Source organism: Oryctolagus cuniculus, chromosome 1 (assembly GCF_051225735.1).
Source record: "Oryctolagus cuniculus isolate XC-2025 breed Fujian yellow rabbit chromosome 1, ASM5122573v1, whole genome shotgun sequence".
Classification (NCBI taxonomy): Eukaryota; Metazoa; Chordata; class Mammalia; order Lagomorpha; family Leporidae; genus Oryctolagus; species Oryctolagus cuniculus.
In genome coordinates, this window is record NC_142867.1 from 9,960,625 (window position 1) to 9,978,896 (window position 18,272).

At 41.5% G+C, this 18,272-nt stretch overlaps 1 protein-coding gene across 1 annotated transcript; it reads right to left on the reverse strand.

Moving 5' to 3' along the window:
• Nucleotides 1-1,198: 1,198 nt before the first annotated feature.
• On the reverse strand, nucleotides 1,199-4,305 carry SCGB1D1 (secretoglobin family 1D member 1). The gene is made up of 3 exons (NM_001082139.1): nucleotides 4,179-4,305; nucleotides 2,467-2,654; nucleotides 1,199-1,347 (listed from the first exon to the last, which is right to left on the reverse strand). The coding sequence occupies exons 1-3, from the start codon at nucleotides 4,231-4,233 to the stop codon at nucleotides 1,300-1,302; spliced, it is 291 nt and encodes a 96-aa protein (NP_001075608.1). The 5' UTR covers nucleotides 4,234-4,305; the 3' UTR covers nucleotides 1,199-1,299.
• Between the last annotated feature and the right edge of the window lie 13,967 nt (nucleotides 4,306-18,272).

Below are 18,272 nucleotides of genomic sequence, written 5' to 3' on the forward strand. Positions count from 1 at the left end.
CCTTGGCAGAAGTTGAGGGAGAAGGCATTAGCCTAGGATGTGAGTGAGTGAGTGATTAGATATTGATTAATTCTCCTACAGGGTAGAGTGAACAAAAGAAAAGCTAGTTCCACCTATGATTGTGAAAAATGTCAAATAGGGGCCGGCACTCTGGCTCAGTGGGTTAAAGCCCTGGCCTGAAGTGCCAGCATCCCATATGGGCGCTGGTTCTGGTCCCGGCTGTGCCTCTTCCGATCCAGTTCTGTGCTGTGGCCTAGGAAAGCAGTGGAGGATGGCCCAAGTCTTTGGGCCTCTGCACCCGCATGGGAGACCAGGAGGAAGCTCCTAGCTCCTAGCTTCGGATCGGCGCAGCTCCGGCCATTGCGGCCATCTGGGGAGTGAATCAGTGGATGGAAGACCTTTCTCTCTGTCTCTACCCCCTCTGTGGCTCTGTCTCTCAAATGAATAAAGTAAATATAAAAAAAGAAAGAAAAAAAGAAAAATGTCAAATAGTTGCCACCAGACATGAATAGGGTCAGACCATAGTGAGGAGGAGGGGACGACCAACAAATTCAATTGCAAGGATGATGAAGACATCACACTACAGCGACTACAGGAAGTAAACAAATGTGATGCCTAGGTCATGTCTAAACCTGGAAGTGATCTTCGTACAAAACCAAAAGAGACATTTTTAGAGAGTTTTATTTAGTTATTTATTTGAAAGGCAAAATGTGAGACAGATAAACAGACAAGGAGGTAGAGATCCAAAATGGCTTCAACATTCAGGAATGGTCCAGGCAAAAGCTAGGAGCCTGGAACACCATCCAGGTGGGTGGCAGGAACACAAGTACTTGGATCATCATCCACTGCTTTCCCAGGTTCACTAGCAGGAAGCTAGATCAGAAGTAGAGCAGCCAAGACTCCAACCTGCACTCGGATATGGGATGGTTTAACTCACTGGACCACAATGCTCGTCCCCAACAGGAACATTTTAATTGCTTTTTACCATCATATTTACTCATTGCCATATGAATGGCATTCTGTGAAATAACACAAGATGACTCCTGACCACATATGTGTTTTTGTGATGCCTGAACCTCAGACACCCATTGGTGTCTCTGCAATTGATCACTACCAACACCAAAAGACCGCTGGATTATTAAAATCACTCTTTACTGAAGACCCAAGACTATGGGGCAATAACAAGACAAACAAAAGTGCGAGATAGTGCAAGATAAGTAATTTATTAAAGCAAGATGTTGAAACCTTTACATTTCCTGTAAAAATCAAAGTATCCTTGAAAGATAGTAGAAAGCAAGGCTAAATATTTGCTTTATCGTACGCAGAACATTCAGTCAATACTTCTCCCTGGAAAAAAAAAAAAGAAGGAAGGGAAGGTTAGTCATGCCACTCATGGAGATAACAGGTTCACACAATCAAGATGGAATTATGCCTCAAAAGCTATTTTCTTTGGAAGGCCAGAGGGAGAAAAAAAAAGGCGTGTGTGATTAGGCATGGCCCTAGTACAATTATAACAAACCATGCACATTAGAAAGTAGCCTTCCCAAAATCAAACAAATAAACACTGAGATGATCCAAGAGTGTGGCTTAGGTCACTTTGGAAGTAGGAAGGAAGAGCAATGGACACAGCAGTGCAAGAAGTACTTTCTCTGGTGTCTCAGGATTGTGGACTCTTCTTTGTCTTCCAATAGGGAACCCAGGGCTGAGAGACCAGGAGCAGAAATTGGAGGGGACTTTGCAATGCACTGGGTTCAAGAGATTCCCAGCTTCCTAAGGGGGGAATTCTCCTTCACAGCCTATGTTCTTCTCAGTATTGAAACTCCAGCTTCTGTGAGCATTTTCAACTGAACCTCACAGGTAGACAGACTCAAGGATCCCTTTAAAAAGATCTGATTGCTTAATACATAGCACAGATGTTCCAGCTTTGCATGCAACTACGGGAGCTAATACAGTCAGGGTGTCTGCCCACTGGCAGTTATAAGGAAGACAGTTTGAAGGACAAAGGGCAAAGGTGGAACACTGGGAACTAGGAGTGAACTCCTGGCTCTGCAAGAAGCTGGCAGAGAAACCCACCAAGCCGCTACTGGCAGGCGCTGGCTTCAATTCCCTCCTTCCCATCTGTCTCCACGTTTAACTCTCCCCAGGAGATTTCACATTGACTGTGACCTAATTCATCCTCAAGAAAGCTCTCAGGCAGCAATACTTGACCCTTTAGCATCTCTGCCTAGTTCCCCAACTGTCCTCCTCCTCAGGACACCGTGAGGAATGACCCAAAGAGGGAATTCCCCCAGGATGCTGTGTGCACCTGAGTATAATTCAGCAGGCATACTACTAGCATCCATCCTGTGGACTGGGTCCGCGGTCAAGATGTAAATGGCACAGTATGTGTTCCCCATACGACAGCCACCTCATTCTTGTCTAAGTTGCTGATCAGAATCTTCCACATGTAAAAAAGAAAGAAATTACCAATATTCTCTCTATAAGGAGTAGTTTCCCTAAGGATAACTCATTTACGCATCTCTTCACATTCATCTTTGCTTCAACAGCTTCTGCAGGAGCATTAAATATCTCAATTTGTAACCTGAACAAAACGTCGGAAGCCAGTAAGAAGCCTGTCAATTCAGTAGCAAAGGCTGGGCAGACCGATGAATTGGCTGGAATATGAGAGCAAAAATAGGGGCAAATTTTATTGATAGAATTAATTTTAGAAAAAAGAAATGCTGGTTCTCATAGTTATACTAGTTCTGTTATTACTAGCAAGACTAGAAAACTAGTAGTACTATAGATATATTGAGCGTTGATTGTTCACAAAGCCCATTGAATTGTTCATTATTCAGAGATACAGCAAACGTTTGCTCTTCTTCGTCTGGAAGTCTCCAAATAGCCTTCCAGCTGCAACATTTTATGCATCTGAATTAATGAGTTAGAAGATGTGGACTGGCAATGGTGGCATCAAGGGTTAAGCCACCACCTGCTCTGCCAGCATCCCATGAGAGCTGGTTTGAGTCCTGACTGCTACCCTTCCAATCCAGCTCCCTGCTAATGTACCTTGGAAAGTAGAGGAAGATGGCCCAAGTACCTGGGGCCCTGCCACCCGTATGGGAGACCCAGATAGAGCTCCAGGCTTCAGCTTGGCCCACTGTTTCAGCCATCTGGGGAGTGAACCAATGGATGGCAAATCTCTATCTCTCTCTCCCTCTCTCCCTCTCTCCCTCTCTCCCTCTCTCCCTCTCTCCCTCTCTTTCTCTCTTTCTTTAATTTTGTCTTTCAAATAAATAACTCTTTTTTAAAAAATAAGAAGATGTGGACTCGATTGGCATCCAAACGTCTTTGAGGAGGAGACTATCTGAGAAACACAAATCCTTGCCTGATGTCTACAGCTGGGCTCTTGAAATCGTCTCACTCCATTCTCACAGCTACACATCCTGGTAGCCATAAGCACCAGAGATAAGAAGGGGCTCATGGAAGTTGAGCATGTGACTCCAAGTCAAAGGGCTGGCGGGGCAGAATTCAGATTCATGCTCAGGCTTCCCATCACATTGTGCGGCATCGAAAGCACAGACTGCCATCAAAGAGTGAGGCTCCAGGCAGAATTGGTATAACCTATCTGCAGTGCTTTCTCTTGCCAAAGTTCCTAGATGTGGGGTCCAGCATTGTGGTGCAGCAGGTAAAGCCACTGCCTGCAGTGCCAGCATCCCACATGGGCGCTGGTTTGAGTTCCAGCTGCTCCACTTCCGATCCAGCTCTCTACTATGGCCTGGGAAATCAGTAGAAGATGGCCCAAGTCCTTGGGCCCCTGAACCTGCATGGGAATACCCAGAAGAAGCTCCTGGCTCCTCACTTCAGACCAGTTCAGCCCTAAATGTTGTGGCCATCTGGGGAGTGAATCAGCAGATGGAAGACCCCCTTCTCTCCCTCTCTGCCTTTGCCTATGCCTTTCTGTAACTCTGCCTTTCAAATAAACAAATAAATCTTTTTTTAAAAAAGTTCCTAGATGTTGTAAAACTGATAAAAATGAATCCTTGGCCTTTGGGGAACTACTTCAACAAATTCCAGGAAAAGTTTAGAATTTGGGTCTTTTCCAGATCTCGGGCCCCAATCCAAGTAAGTTTACCTAGTGTTTAGCAAAAAGTAATTAACCAGGGGCTGATGGTAAACTCGGTAGAAATGATACTCACCCTCATAGCAGCAAAGGGCCAGAGTGATCAGCAGGAGAGACACCGACAGCCTCATGGTGGCTTATATTGCTTTGAGCTCTCAGCTTTAGAAGACAGTGAGGGATTTGTCCTCTACTGTAGGAAATGTGGAGCCACAGGAGCCCAGGGCTATTTGTATGTAGTGAGCCTCACTGGCCCTGCCCACAGAGACACTTGGCAGGTCACAAGGCCTGGCTTCCAGTCCTGCCTCACTGAAGGCTGATGCTACCCATCAGTATCACATACCTACTTCTCCTGCCAATAGGACTGGGGCAGAGAGCAGGAGAGAAACCCTGAGAGAATTCTGCTTTGCCCTCAAGGAGAACAGCCAGTGGCCTCTAGAAATGAGTCCTGGAGCTTCACTTTGTGTTGGTGCTTTAATGATTTTTGTTATTTGTGGCAATGCAGTGGCACAATGGGGTTGGACATCAGAACAGACTCTGCGGGCAGATGAAACTGGGGGTCTGCACTTTGGTTATGGGAAGGCAGGTGCCTAACTGCCCACTCTGACCCCCTCTGCCTGCCTGCCTGCCTGTCAATCATGTTTGATCATGATTAAATAAACCCATTTTTTTCATCTACAAAAGGTCTACTATCTGCCTGTATTATAGTACTGATAGATGACTTAGTTTTAGCTGTGCATTGATCAAGGTCAAACAAAGCCTAAGCCTCTTCCATCACCACCATCTCCCTCACTCCCTACCAACACCACCTTAAAACATTGCTGAATACAGCTAGCTTTGGAGACTGTCTTTGGGATAAAAATAACTGCTACCTGTTCTCTACCTGGCCTCTCTCTATGACCTGAGTCAGTCTATGGGTAGAGTCCTCATTATAGGCCTGTTTCAAATTTTCTGTGCACTAAGAGCAATCTTTCCCTGGCAATAACCACCCACATTTCACGGGGCTGATGTGACAACTAAATGACCCATGCTCCTTCCCAGGAAGTGCCTGGTGTGTCAGGAGCCAGGTGAGCATCGGAGCTGTTCAATGTTCATCTGTTTGTGGCTTCCATGCAAGGAACAAGGGGAGTGAAAAGACAGATGAGCAGTGTGGGTGCTCACTACCCCTTACCCCCTTGAGCTCAAGTCTTCCACTTCAAACCTAGCCTTGCTGCCTGGGTCAATCTCATTCTTTGGATGACAAAGTTTTCCCTGCCAGAGCACCACACTCCCCACCTGCCATTCCACTATTGAGCTATCATGTTTTCTGTGAGGAGGAAGAATTGTCTATCATTAGAAACTACCTGCTTACATGAAAATATATTAGGGAGAAGTCACAGCCCTGGGCAGAATCTTCCAATCTTGGCTTTACAATAAAATCACTTGGGAATATTTTTAAAAATACAGATTCCCTGGTCTCCCCCTCTGGAGATTCATCCAACAGGTCTGGAGTCCAGGGCCAGAAACCTGTGCTATTTAAATCTCCTCTAGTGATTGTGTTGGGCAGGAGAACTGAGCACCACTGATAAAGCTCTCTACTAACAAAGATAGTCTCATAATTCAAAGTATACATTTGATTGTTATGTGATGTGACACAAGAATTCAATACTAAAAATTACTTGCCTATTAAAAATTTTTGTAAACATATTTATAAATATGAGTATGCAAACTTTAAAAAGATATTTATTCTCAAATTAGCCTACGCATTTAAATAGCTCCAAACAGAATCTTAATTGAATGGTTGCATGCCTGTTTTGAATTTTTAAGTGCTGTTTGGATCTTTTAAAATTAGAATGCATTCATTGACTGAGGAGAGGGAAGGTGCCCAATCTGGGGGCAAGAGCACCTCGATTCAAGTTCAGTTCTAGTATTTTCCACTAGTAGAATCTTCAAGAAGTTGCCTAAAAAATATCCTACACAACGGATCTCTGTGAGACCCCAGTGGAAAGAAGGGGCCATCAAAGAAGGATGTACTTTTCTCTGAAGGGAAGAGAGAACATCCACTTTGCTTATGACCATGTCCAAATACTGATGGAGTCTATGGTCACAAAAGGCTTCCATAGCCTTGGCAGCTCATGGCAAGAGCCTCAGGTAATCGCTGACATCATAAATGAGAGTGTTATTTGTTAAATGAACAACAGAAGTCACTGTGCACTTACTCCCCATGTAGAATCTCTGTCCTTAATGAGTTGTACTGTGAGAATTAACTGAAAAACTTGTTCTCAAACTGAACTTTATATATGTTGGGGGGGGGCGCAAACTGTTGAAATCTGTACTTAGCATAGAGTTGATCCTCTGTGTATAAAGTTAAACTAAAAATGAACCATAAGGAAGAATGGGATGGGAGAGGGAGTAGGAGGTGGACGGGAGTTGGGGTGAGAGGGTGAGTACGGGAGAAAGAACCACTATATTCCTAAAGCTGTACCTATGAAAAATACATTCATTAAATAAAAGCTTTTAAAAATATATACAGTGACTCTAGAATGCAAAAATTTTTGAAAGTCTCATATATATTACATTTTACAATACAATAAGAAGGCTGTATTCTTTCTCTCTTATGCTACCTCTTGTCAAATTTGTTAGTACATGATTATCCTATTTTCCAAAGTATGGAGCTTAGATTTAAAGATTTCTTTTTTTTTTATCTTTTATTTAATGAATATAAATTTCCAAAGTACGACTCATGGGTTACAATGGCTTCCCCCCCCCAACACTCCCTCCCACCCACAACCCTCCCCTTTCCCACTCCCTCTCCCCTTCCATTCACATCAAGATTCATTTTCGATTATCTTAATATACAGAAGATCAGCTTAGTATACCTTAAGTAAGGATTTCAACAGTTTGCTCCCACACAGAAACATAAAGTGAAAAATAATAGATGATTTTTTTTAAATGATGATGAAATCAGATCAGACCTATTGTCATGTTTAATCCCAGTGAGAGTCAAGTTGGGAATTGATAATTTCTTTTTTTTTTTTTTTTTTACAGAAGATCAGTTTAGTGTACATTAAGTAAAGATTTCAATCGTTTGCACCCCCATAGAAACACAAAGTGAAATATACTGTTTGAGTACTCGTTATAGCATTAAGCCTCAATGTACAGCACATTAAGGACAGAGATCCTACATGAGGAGTAAGTGCACAGTGACTCCTGTTGTTGACTTTACAAATTGACACTCCTGTCTATGGCATCAGTAATCTCCCTATGCACCAGTCATGAGTTTCCAAGGCTATGGAAGCCCCTTGAGTTCTCCGACTCTTATCTTGTTTAGACAAGGTCATAGTCAAAGTGGAGGTTCTCTCCTCCCTTCAGAGAAAGGCACCTCCCTCTTTGAAGACCTGTTCTTTCCACTGGGATCTCACTCACAGAGATCTTTTTGCCAGAGTGTCTTGGCTTTCCATGCCTGAAATACTCTCGTGGGCTTTTCAGCCAGATCCGAGTGCCTTTGGGCTGATTCTGAGGCCAGAGTGCTATTTAGGACATCTGCCATTCTATGAGTCTGCTGAGTATCTCACTTCCCATGTTGGATCACTCTCCCCTTTATTTATTCTATCGGTTAGTGTTAGCAGGTACTAGACTTGTTTATGTGCTCCCTTTGACTCTTAGTCCTTTCATTATGATCAATTGTGAACTGAAATTGATCACTTGGACTAGTGAGATGGCATTGGCACATGCCACCTTGATGGGATTGAATTGGAATCCCCTGGTATGTTTCCAACTCTACCAATTGGGGCAAGTCAGCCCGAGCATGCCCCAAATTATACATCTCTTCCCTCTCTTATTCCCACTCTTATGTTTAACAGGGATCACATTTCAGTTAATTTTCAACACTTAAGAATAACTGTGTGATAATTACACAATTAAACCAGTCATATTAAGTAGAACAGACAAAAAAAATACTAAGAGGGACAATGTATTAAGTTGTCCATTAACAGTCAGGGCTATGCTGATCAAGTCACCATTTCTCATAGTGTCCATTTCACTTCAGGAGGTTTCCTTTTTGGTGTTCAGTCAGTTGTCACCGATCAGGGAGAACATATGGTACTTGTCCCTTTGGGACTGGCTTACTTCACTCAGCATGATGTGTTCCAGATTCCTCCATTTTGTTGCAAATGACTGGATTTCGTTGTTTCTTACTGCGGTATAGTATTCTAAAGAATACATATCCCATAATTTCTTTATCCAGTCTACCGTTGATGGGCATTTAGGTTGGTTCCAGGTCTTGGCTATTGTGAATTGTGCTGCAATAAACATTAGGGAGCAGACCGCTTTTTTGTTTGTCAATTTAATCTCCTTTGGGTAAATTCCAAGGAGTGGGATGGCTGGGTCGAACGGTAGGGTTATATTCAGGTTTCTGAGGAATCTCCAGACTGATTTCCATAGTGGCTTGACCAGTTTGCATTCCCACCAACAGTGGGTTAGTGTCCCTTTTTCCCCACATCCTCGCCAGCATCTGTTGTTGGTAGACTTCTGTATGTGAGCCATTCTAACCGGGGTGAGGTGAAACCTCATTGTGCTTTTGATTTGCATTTCCCTGATTGCTAGTGATCTTGAACATTTTTTCATGTGCCTGTTGGCCATTTGGATTTCCTCTTTTGAAAAATGTCTATTGAGGTCCTTGGCCCATCTCTTAAGTGGGTTGTTGGTTTTGTTTTTGTGGAGTTTATTGATCTCATTGTAGATTCCGGTTATTAATCCTTTATCTGTAGCATAGTTTCAAATGTTTTTTCCCATTCTGTCAGTTGTCTCTTCACTCTCCTGACTGTTTCTTTTGCAGTACAGAAACTTCTCAATTTGATGCAATCCCAATAGTTGATTTTGGCTTTGACTGCCTGTGCCTCCCGGGTCTTTTCCAGAAATTCTTTGCCTGTGCCAATATCTTGAAGGGTTTCTCCAATGTTCTCTAATAACTTAATGGTGTCAGGACGTAGATTTAGGTCTTTAATCCACGTTGAGTGAATTTTTGTGTAAGGTGTAAGGTAGGGGTCTTGCTTCATGCTTCTGCACGTGGAAATCCAGTTTTCCCAGCACCATTTATTGAATAGACTGTCCTTGCTCCAGGAATTAGTTTTAGATCCTTGATCAAATATAAGTTGGCTGTAGATGTTTGGATTGATTTCTGGTGTTTCAATTCTGTTCCATTGGTCTATCCATCTGTTTCTCTACCAGTACCATGCTGTTTTGATTACAACTGCCCTGTAGTATGTCCTGAAATCTGGTATTGTGATGCCTCCGGCTTTGTTTTTGTTGTAAAAGATTGCTTTAGCTATTCGAGGTCTCTTGTGCCTCCATATGAATTTCAGCATCATTTTTTCTAGATCTGAGAAGAAGGACTTTGGTATCTTGATTGGGATTGCATTGAATCTATAAATTGCTTTTGGGAGAATGGACATTTTGATGATGTTGATTCTTCCAATCCATGAGCATGGAAGATTTTTCCATTTCTTGGTATCCTCTTCTATTTCTTTCTTTAAGGTTTTGTAATTTTCATCGTAGAGATCTTTAACGTCCTTGGTTAAGTTTATTCCAAGGTATTTGATTGTTTTTGTAGCTATTGTGAATGGGATTGATCTTAGCAGCTCTTTCTCAGTCATGGCATTGCTTGTGTATACAAAGGCTGTTGATTTTTGTGCATTGATTTTATATCCTGCTACTTTGCCAAACTCCTCTATGAGTTCCGATAATCTCTTAGTAGAGTTCTTTGGATCCTCTAAGTACAGAATCATATCGTCTGCAAAGAGGGATAGTTTGACTTCTTCCTTCTTGATTTGTATTCCTTTGATTTCTTTTTCTTGTCTGATGGCTCTGGCTAAAACTTCCAGAACTATGTTAAATAGCAGTGGTGAGAGTGGGCATCCCTGCCTGGTGCCAGATTTCAGTGGAAATGCTTCCAACTTTTCCCCATTCAATAGGATGCTGGCTGTGGGTTTTTTATAAATTGCTTTGATTATATTGAGGAATGTTCCTTCTATACCCAATTTGCTTAGAGTTTTCATCATGAAAGGGTGTTGAATTTTATCAAATGCTTTCTCTGCATCAATTGAGATAATCATATGGTTTTTCTTCTGCAGTCTGTTAATGTGGTGAATCACATTGATTGATTTGCGAATGTTGAACCATCCCTGCATACCAGGGATGAATCCCACTTGGTCTGGGTGGATGATTTTCCTGATGTGTTGTTGTACTCTATTGGCCAGAATTTTATTGAGGATTTTTGCGTCTATGTTCATCAGGGATATTGGTCTGTAATTTTCTTTCAGTGCTGCATCTTTCTCTGGCTTAGGGATTAAGGTGATGCTGGCTTCATAGAAAGAATTTGGGAGGATTCCCTCTTTTTCGATTGTTCTGAATAGTTTGAGAAGAAATGGGATTAGTTCTTCTTTAAATGTCTGGTAGAATTCAGCAGTGAATCCATCTGGTCCTGGGCTTTTCTTTGTTGGGAGGGCCTTTATTACTGTTTCAATTTCTGTTTCAGTTATGGGTCTATTTAGGTTTTCTATGTCTTCATGGTTCAATTTTGGTAGATTGCATGTGTCCAGGAATCTATCCATTTCTGATAGGTTTTCCTGTTTGCTGGCATACAGGTCCTTGTAGTAATTTCTGATGATTCTTTTTATTTCTGTGGTGTCTGTTGTTACGTTTCCTTTTTCATCTCTGATTTTATTGATTTGTGTCTTTTCTCTTCTTTTTTTAGTTAGTTGGGCCAATGGGGTGTCAATTTTGTTTATTTTTTCAAAAAACCAGCTTCTCGCTTGGCTGATTTTTTGTAATGTTTTTTTGGATTCAATCCTGTTAATTTCTTCTCTGGTTTTAATTATTTCTCTTCTCCTACTAGATTTGGGTTTGGTTTGCTGCAGTTTTTCTAGGTCCTTGAGGTGTGCTGAAAGTTCATTTATTTGGTACCTTTCCAATTTCTTGGTATAGGCACCTATTGCTATAAATTTGCCTCTCAATACTGCTTTTGCTGTATCCCATAAGTTTTGATATGTTGTGTTGTTGTCTTCATTTACTTCCAGAAAGTTTTTGATTTCTCTTTTGATTTCTTGAATGACCCAGTGTTCATTCAGGAGCATGTTGTTCAATCTCCATGTGTTTGCATACTTTCTGGGGTTTCCTGAGTTGCTAATTTCCAGCTTCATCCCGCTGTGGTCTGAGAAGCTGCATGGTATGATTCTAATTCTTTTAAATTTGCTGAGACTTGCTTTATGGCCTAGTATGTGGTCAATCCTAGAGAAGGTTCCATGCACTGCTGAGAAGAATGTGAAGTCTGTAGATGTAGGGTTGAAAGTTCTGTAGATATCTGTTAGATCCATTTGGGCAATAGTGTCAATTAAATCTGCTATTTACTTGTTGATCTTCTGTCCGGATGATCTGTCTATTTCTGAGAGTGGAGTATTGAAGTCCCCCAGTACTATTGTATTGAAATCTAAATCTCCCTTTAAGTCCCTTAACATATCTTTTAAATAGACCGGTGCCCTGTAATTAGGTGCATATACATTTATAATAGTTACATCTTCCTGTTGAATTGAACCCTTAATCATTATATAGTGTCCCTCTTTGTCTCTCTTAACAGTTTTTGTATTAAAGTTTATTTTGTCTGATATTAATATGGCTACACCTGCTTTTTTTTGGTTTCTGTTGGCATAGAATATCTTTTTCCAACCTTTCACTTTCAGTCTGCATGCCTCTTTGTTAGAGAGATGTGTTTCTTGTAGGCAACAAATAGTTGGGTTGTGTTCTGTGAGCCAGTCAGCCAAACGGTGTCTTTTAACTGAAGAATTCAGACCATTAATGTTCAATGTGACTATTGATACGTAGTGACTTTGCCCTGCCATTTTCCCGGAAATATTTTCTAGTATATGCTTTGAGCTTCCCATGCTCTTTTACTGGTAGGTGTTCTTCCTTTCCCTTCTTTCATATTGATGGCCGTGTTTCTGTGTTTCTGAGTGTAGCACATCTTTAAGTATCTTTTGCAGGGCCAGACGAGTGGTCACAAAGTCTTTCAATTTCTGTTTGCTATGAAAGGTCTTTATTTCACCTTCATTCACAAATGAGAGCTTGGCAGGATATAATATTCTGGGCTGGCAATTTTTCTCTCTTAGCACCTGTGCTATGTCTCGCCATTCCCTCCTAGCCTGTAGTGTTTCTGATGAGAAGTCTGCTGTGAGTCTGATTGGAGATCCTCTGAGAGTAATCTGACGTTTCTCTCTTGCACATTTTAGGATCTTTTCTTTATGTTTCACTGTGGTAAGTTTAATTACCACGTGTCGTGGTGAGGATCTCTTTTGGTCATGTTTATTGGGGGTTCTATGAGCTTCCTGTACTAGGATATCTCTGTCCTTCTCCAAACCTGGAAAGTTCTCTGCTAGTATCTCACTAAAAAGGCCTTCCAATCCTTTCTCTCTCTCCATGCCTTCAGGAACTCCTAGAACTCGAATGTTGGTTTTTTTAATAGTATCCTGTAGATTCCCAATAATATTTTTTAAGTTTCTAATTTCCTCTTCTTTTCTTTGGTTTGACTGTATGTTTTCCTGTGCTCTATCTTCTAAGTCCGATATTCTCTCTTCTGCTTCACCCATTCTGTTTTTAAGGCTTTCTAATGTGTTTGTCATTTGATCTATTGAGCTCTTCATTTCATTTTGATTTCTCTTCACTATAACACTTTCCTGTTCTACTAGTTTCTGAGTTTCATTTTGACTCTTCCTTAAAATTTCATTTTCACGGGAGAGATTTTCAATCTTGTCCGTTAAGGATTTCTGTAGTTCAAGGATTTGCTTTTGAAAACTTCTAAATGTTCTTATCATAAATTTTTTGAAATCCGTATCTTGCATTTCTTCTATCTCATCATCTTCATACTCTTGGCTTGGGGTGTTTTGCTTATTTGGAGGCATCATAGTGTCATCGTTGATCTTGCTCCCTCTATTTCTGTGTTTGTTACTTGGCATAGTTAATTCTTCTTGCGTCACTGTGCGTTTTTTTTTTCTTTTTTTTTTTTTTATACTGTGTCCGTGTTAAGTGGACTGCCTGCTGTTGGAGGAGCCTTGGAGGCTTGAGATGGGTGCGGCCTGAGAGCTCTGCCTGGTTCTTCCAGGTTAAGGGTGTGCAAAGGTGACACCCTCAGGTTATGCGTGGTAAATCTCTCTCTTTTTATTTATTTATTTATTTTATTTATTCAGGGGGTAAGTAACACCGCAGGGCACGGCTGTGCAGAATTGATGGTATTTAGGTTCCAGTCTTTGGCTCCTCTGGACTCCCACTGGGTTGCCTAGGCTACTGAATTGTAGTGACTCAGTTCCTTAGCTCTCCCCCATTGATATGTAAATCCAGAGAGGAGGCCTGCTCTTTGTCTCTTGGGATTTCTTCTAGCCTTGCAGCCTTGTAACCTTTGCAAGGTTAGGGGGAAGAGAAACCCCGAAGCTTTTTTTTTTCCCTTCTTTCCGGTAGTGAGTTTGCTGCACTTTCCGGCCCCCCTCTAGATTCTGACCCCCGTTTCCCCACCAATGTCTCGGGTTATTGAGCTCACCTCCCCTTCCAGCGCCGATGTGTGGACTCGGAGCCCTGAGCGTCCCAAGTCTCCCCGCTGTTGTCTGTGTGGCATGCACTCCCCTTGGAGCACTGGGGCTTCTGCGGCTCGGTCCCGCGACTTGGCTTCCGCGCGGTGGGCAACCTTGTTCTCCAAGTAGGTCCTCCGATACACGATTCCCGTGCAGTTTTTCCTGGTTCTTTTTTCTGCGGCTACCGTAACTCCCCTTTTATTAAACTAAATTTTCCCGGACTATTGGTGCGCGCCCTCACTATTCCGCCATCTTGGCTCCGCCCCTGTTGGCATAGAATATCTTTTTCCAACCTTTCACTTTCAGTCTGCATGCCTCTTTGTTAGAGAGATGTGTTTCTTGTAGGCAACAAATAGTTGGGTTGTGTTCTGTGAGCCAGTCAGCCAAACGGTGTCTTTTAACTGAAGAATTCAGACCATTAATGTTCAATGTGACTATTGATACGTAGTGACTTTGCCCTGCCATTTTCCCGGAAATATTTTCTAGTATATGCTTTGAGCTTCCCATGCTCTTTTACTGGTAGGTGTTATTCCTTTCCCTTCTTTCATATTGATGGCCGTGTTTCTGTGTTTCTGAGTGTAGCACATCTTTAAGTATCTTTTGCAGGGCCAGACGAGTGGTCACAAAGTCTTTCAATTTCTGTTTGCTATGAAAGGTCTTTATTTCACCTTCATTCACAAATGAGAGCTTGGCAGGATATAATATTCTGGGCTGGCAATTTTTCTCTCTTAGCACCTGTGCTATGTCTCGCCATTCCCTCCTAGCCTGTAGTGTTTCTGATGAGAAGTCTGCTGTGAGTCTGATTGGAGATCCTCTGAGAGTAATCTGACGTTTCTCTCTTGCACATTTTAGGATCTTTTCTTTATGTTTCACTGTGGTAAGTTTAATTACCACGTGTCGTGGTGAGGATCTCTTTTGGTCATGTTTATTGGGGGTTCTATGAGCTTCCTGTACTAGGATATCTCTGTCCTTCTCCAAACCTGGAAAGTTCTCTGCTAGTATCTCACTAAAAAGGCCTTCCAATCCTTTCTCTTTCTCCATGCCTTCAGGAACTCCTAGAACTCGAATGTTGGTTTTTTTAATAGTATCCTGTAGGTTCCCAACAATATTTTTTAGATTTCTAATTTCCTCTTCTTTTCTTTGGTTTGACTGTATGTTTTCCTGTGCTCTATCTTCTAAGTCCGATATTCTCTCTTCTGCTTCACCCATTCTGTTTTTAAGGCTTTCTAATGTGTTTGTTATTTGATCTATTGAGTTCTTCATTTCATTTTGATTTCTCTTCACTATAACACTTTCCTGTTCTACTAGTTTCTGAGTTTCATTTTGACTCTTCCTTAAAATTTCATTTTCACGGGAGAGATTTTCAATCTTGTCCGTTAAGGATTTCTGTAGTTCAAGGATTTGCTTTTGAAAACTTCTAAATGTTCTTATCATAAATTTTTTGAAATCCGTATCTTGCATTTCTTCTATCTCATCATCTTCATAATCTTGGCTTTGGGTGTTTTGTTTATTTGGAGGCATCATAGTGTCATCGTTGATCTTGCTCCCTCTATTTCTGTGTTTGTTACTTGGCATAGTTAATTCTTCTTGCGTCACTGTGCGTTTTTTTTTTTTTAATACTGCGTCCGTGTTAAGTGGACTGCCTGCTGTTGGAGGAGCCTTGGAGGCTTGAGATGGGTGCGGCCTGAGAGCTCTGCCTGGTTCTTCCTGGTTAAGGGTGTGCAAAGGTGACACCCTCAGGTTATGCGTGGTAAATCTCTCTCTTTTTATTTATTTATTTATTTTATTTATTCAGGGGGTAAGTAACACCGCAGGGCACGGCTGTGCAGAATTGATGGTATTTAGGTTCCAGTCTTTGGCTCCTCTGGACTCCCACTGGGTTGCCTAGGCTACTGAATTGTAGTGACTCAGTTCCTTAGCTCCCCCCCATTGATATGTAAATCCAGAGAGGAGGCCTGCTCTTTGTCTCTTGGGAATTCTTCAAGCCTTGCAGCCTTGTAACCTTTGCAAGGTTAGGGGGAAGAGAAACCCCGAAGCTTTTTTTTTCCTTCTTTCCGGTAGTGAGTTTGCTGCACTTTCCGGCCCCCCTCTAGATTCTGACCCCCGTTTCCCCACCAATGTCTCGGGTTATTGAGCTCACCTCCCCTTTCAGCACCGATGTGTGGACTCGGTGCCCTGAGCGTCCCAAGTCTCCCCGCTGTTGTCTGTGTGGCATGCACTCCCCTTCGAGCACTGGCGCACAGACCCTGGGGCTTCCGCGGCTCGGTCCCGCGACATGGCTTCCGCGCGGTGGGCGACCTTGTTCTCCCAGTAGGTCCTCCGATTCATCCAGAAGGGTTTCCCCTGCAATATTTTCCTGGTTCTTTTTTCTGCGGCTACTGTAACTCCCCTTTTATTAAACTAAATTTTCCCGGACTATTGGTGCGCGCCCTCACTATTCCGCCATCTTGGCTCCGCCCCCAGATTTAAAGATTTCTTTTCAATTATAATATTTTAATGTAAGTCCAAGAACTGTATATGACTATGTATAAATTTCTACATAAATTTATTCTCTTTCATTATCTATTAATTGCTTATGATTTTTGCATTCACATCTTTTAAATCATTTTAGTGACATATTATTCAAATGTTAAAAATAAAGTGACTTTCAATCACTTAATCTGTATCTACATAACATGCAAAGCTGTGGAATGGGGGGTGAACCAACGGCAAAAGGAAGACCTTTCTCTCTGTCTCTCTCTCTCACTGTCCACTCTGCCTGTCCAAAAAAAAAAAGAATATAAATACATAAGAGTTGAAGGATTACATAAATAAAATAAAACCAGTTCATTTTCCACCTGTGGAAATTAAAGTTGCCTAACCTTGTAGTGTTTCCTCACCTGTGGAAAAAGAGATGATAATAATAGTTCCTGTTTCATAGGAATTGTGAAAGAAATAAATGCATTAACAGAAAAAATATTCAGCACATGAAACTTAACTGAAAAGTGATCGCTGTTAAATATAAGAGTGGGAATAAGAGAGGGAAGAGATGTGCAATTCGGGACATGCTCAAGCTGACTTGCCTCAAACGGTAGAGTTAGAAACATACCAGGGGACTCCACTTCAATCCCAACAAGGTGGCATGTACCAATGCCATCTCACTAGTCCCAGTGATCAATTTCTGTTCACAATTGATCATAATGATAGGACTAAGAACCAAAGGGATCATATAAACAAGAACAGTGTCTGCAAATACTAGCTGATAAAAAAAGGGGGGGGAGAGAATGATCCAACGTGGGAAGTGAGATACACAGCAGACTCATAGAATGGCAGATGTCCTAAACAGCACTCTGGCCTCAGAATCAGCCCTTAAGGCATGCGGATCCGGCTGAAATGCCCATGAGAGTATTTCAGGCATGGAAAGCCAAGACACTCTGGGGGGGGGGGGCAAGGAAAGAAAGGAGGTACCTTTCTCTGAAGGGAGGAGAGAACTTCCACTTTGACCATGGCCTTGTCTAAATATGATCAGAGTCGGTGAACTCAGGGGGCTTCCATGGCCTTGGCAGCTCATGACAAGAGCCTAGGGTGATTACTGAGGCCATAAACAAGAGTGTCAATTTGTTAAGTCAACAACAGGAGTCACTGTGCACTTACTCCTCATGTAGGATCTTTGTCCTTAGTGTGCTGTACATTGAGATTTAATGCTATAACTAGTACTCAAACAGTATTTTTCATTTTATGTTTCTGTGTGGGAGCAAACTGTTGAAATTTTTACTCAATGTATGCTAAACTGATCTTCTGTATATAAAGAGAATCGAAAATGAATCTTGATGTGAATGGAAGGGGAGAGGGAGTGGGAAAGGGGAGGGTTGTGGGTGGGAGGGACGTTATGGTGGGGAAGCCATTGTAATCCATAAGCTGTACTTTGGAAATTTATATTCATTAAATAAAAGTTAAAAAAAAATTAAAAAAAAAATTCAGCACAGTATCTGTCAGTAGAGGTCAATTACTACAATTTTGCAACAAAATGCAGGAGAAAGTCAAACAAAATAAATCACCTAAATCCCACAGTAAAATATGACACTGGATTTCACTGACTCAATCAACAAGGGATGTTTCTTTATACGGAACATTTATTTATAACTAAATGTTAATGAAATATGCTTCAGACTCTGGCTCTCGTACCACTGACATCCTGCACACTTAAGATGAGATGATAACTTTTTGATAACTTGATGTATTGCTTAAAGTCAAATATAAGGAATATTTTTAAAAGGTGGTCTCATAGAAGATAAAAGTATAGTGGTGGTTACCAGAAGCTGAGCAGGAAAGTGAAAAGTTTCATTACCGGGTACTATATTACAGTTAAATAGGAGTGAGACATTCTGGGGTTCTATTTCTCAACAGGGTGACTATAGACAACGTAAATGTATTGCACCATTCTCTATTAAAACCTAGAAGGTATGATTTTGAATGTTTTCAGCATAAAGAAATGTTGAATGTTTGAGTCGATATATTTACCCTGACTTAACATTATGCGATGTACTACATAAATATGTACAGTTTGTATGCGTTTGCCAAACACTTTAATAAAGGATTAA

Excerpts from the sequence above, each read along its gene's own strand:
- SCGB1D1 (NM_001082139.1), bottom strand. The coding sequence starts at position 4,233 with ATGAGGCTGTCGGTGTCTCTCCTGCTGATCACTCTGGCCCTTTGCTGC. Across the intron at positions 2,655-4,178 it reads GGCCCTTTGCTGCTATGAGG|CCAATTCATCGGTCTGCCCA; the intron begins GTGAGTATCATT and ends CTCATATTCCAG. Across the intron at positions 1,348-2,466 it reads TCCTTATAGAGAGAATATTG|GGAGAAGTATTGACTGAATG; the intron begins GTAATTTCTTTC and ends TTTTTTTTCCAG.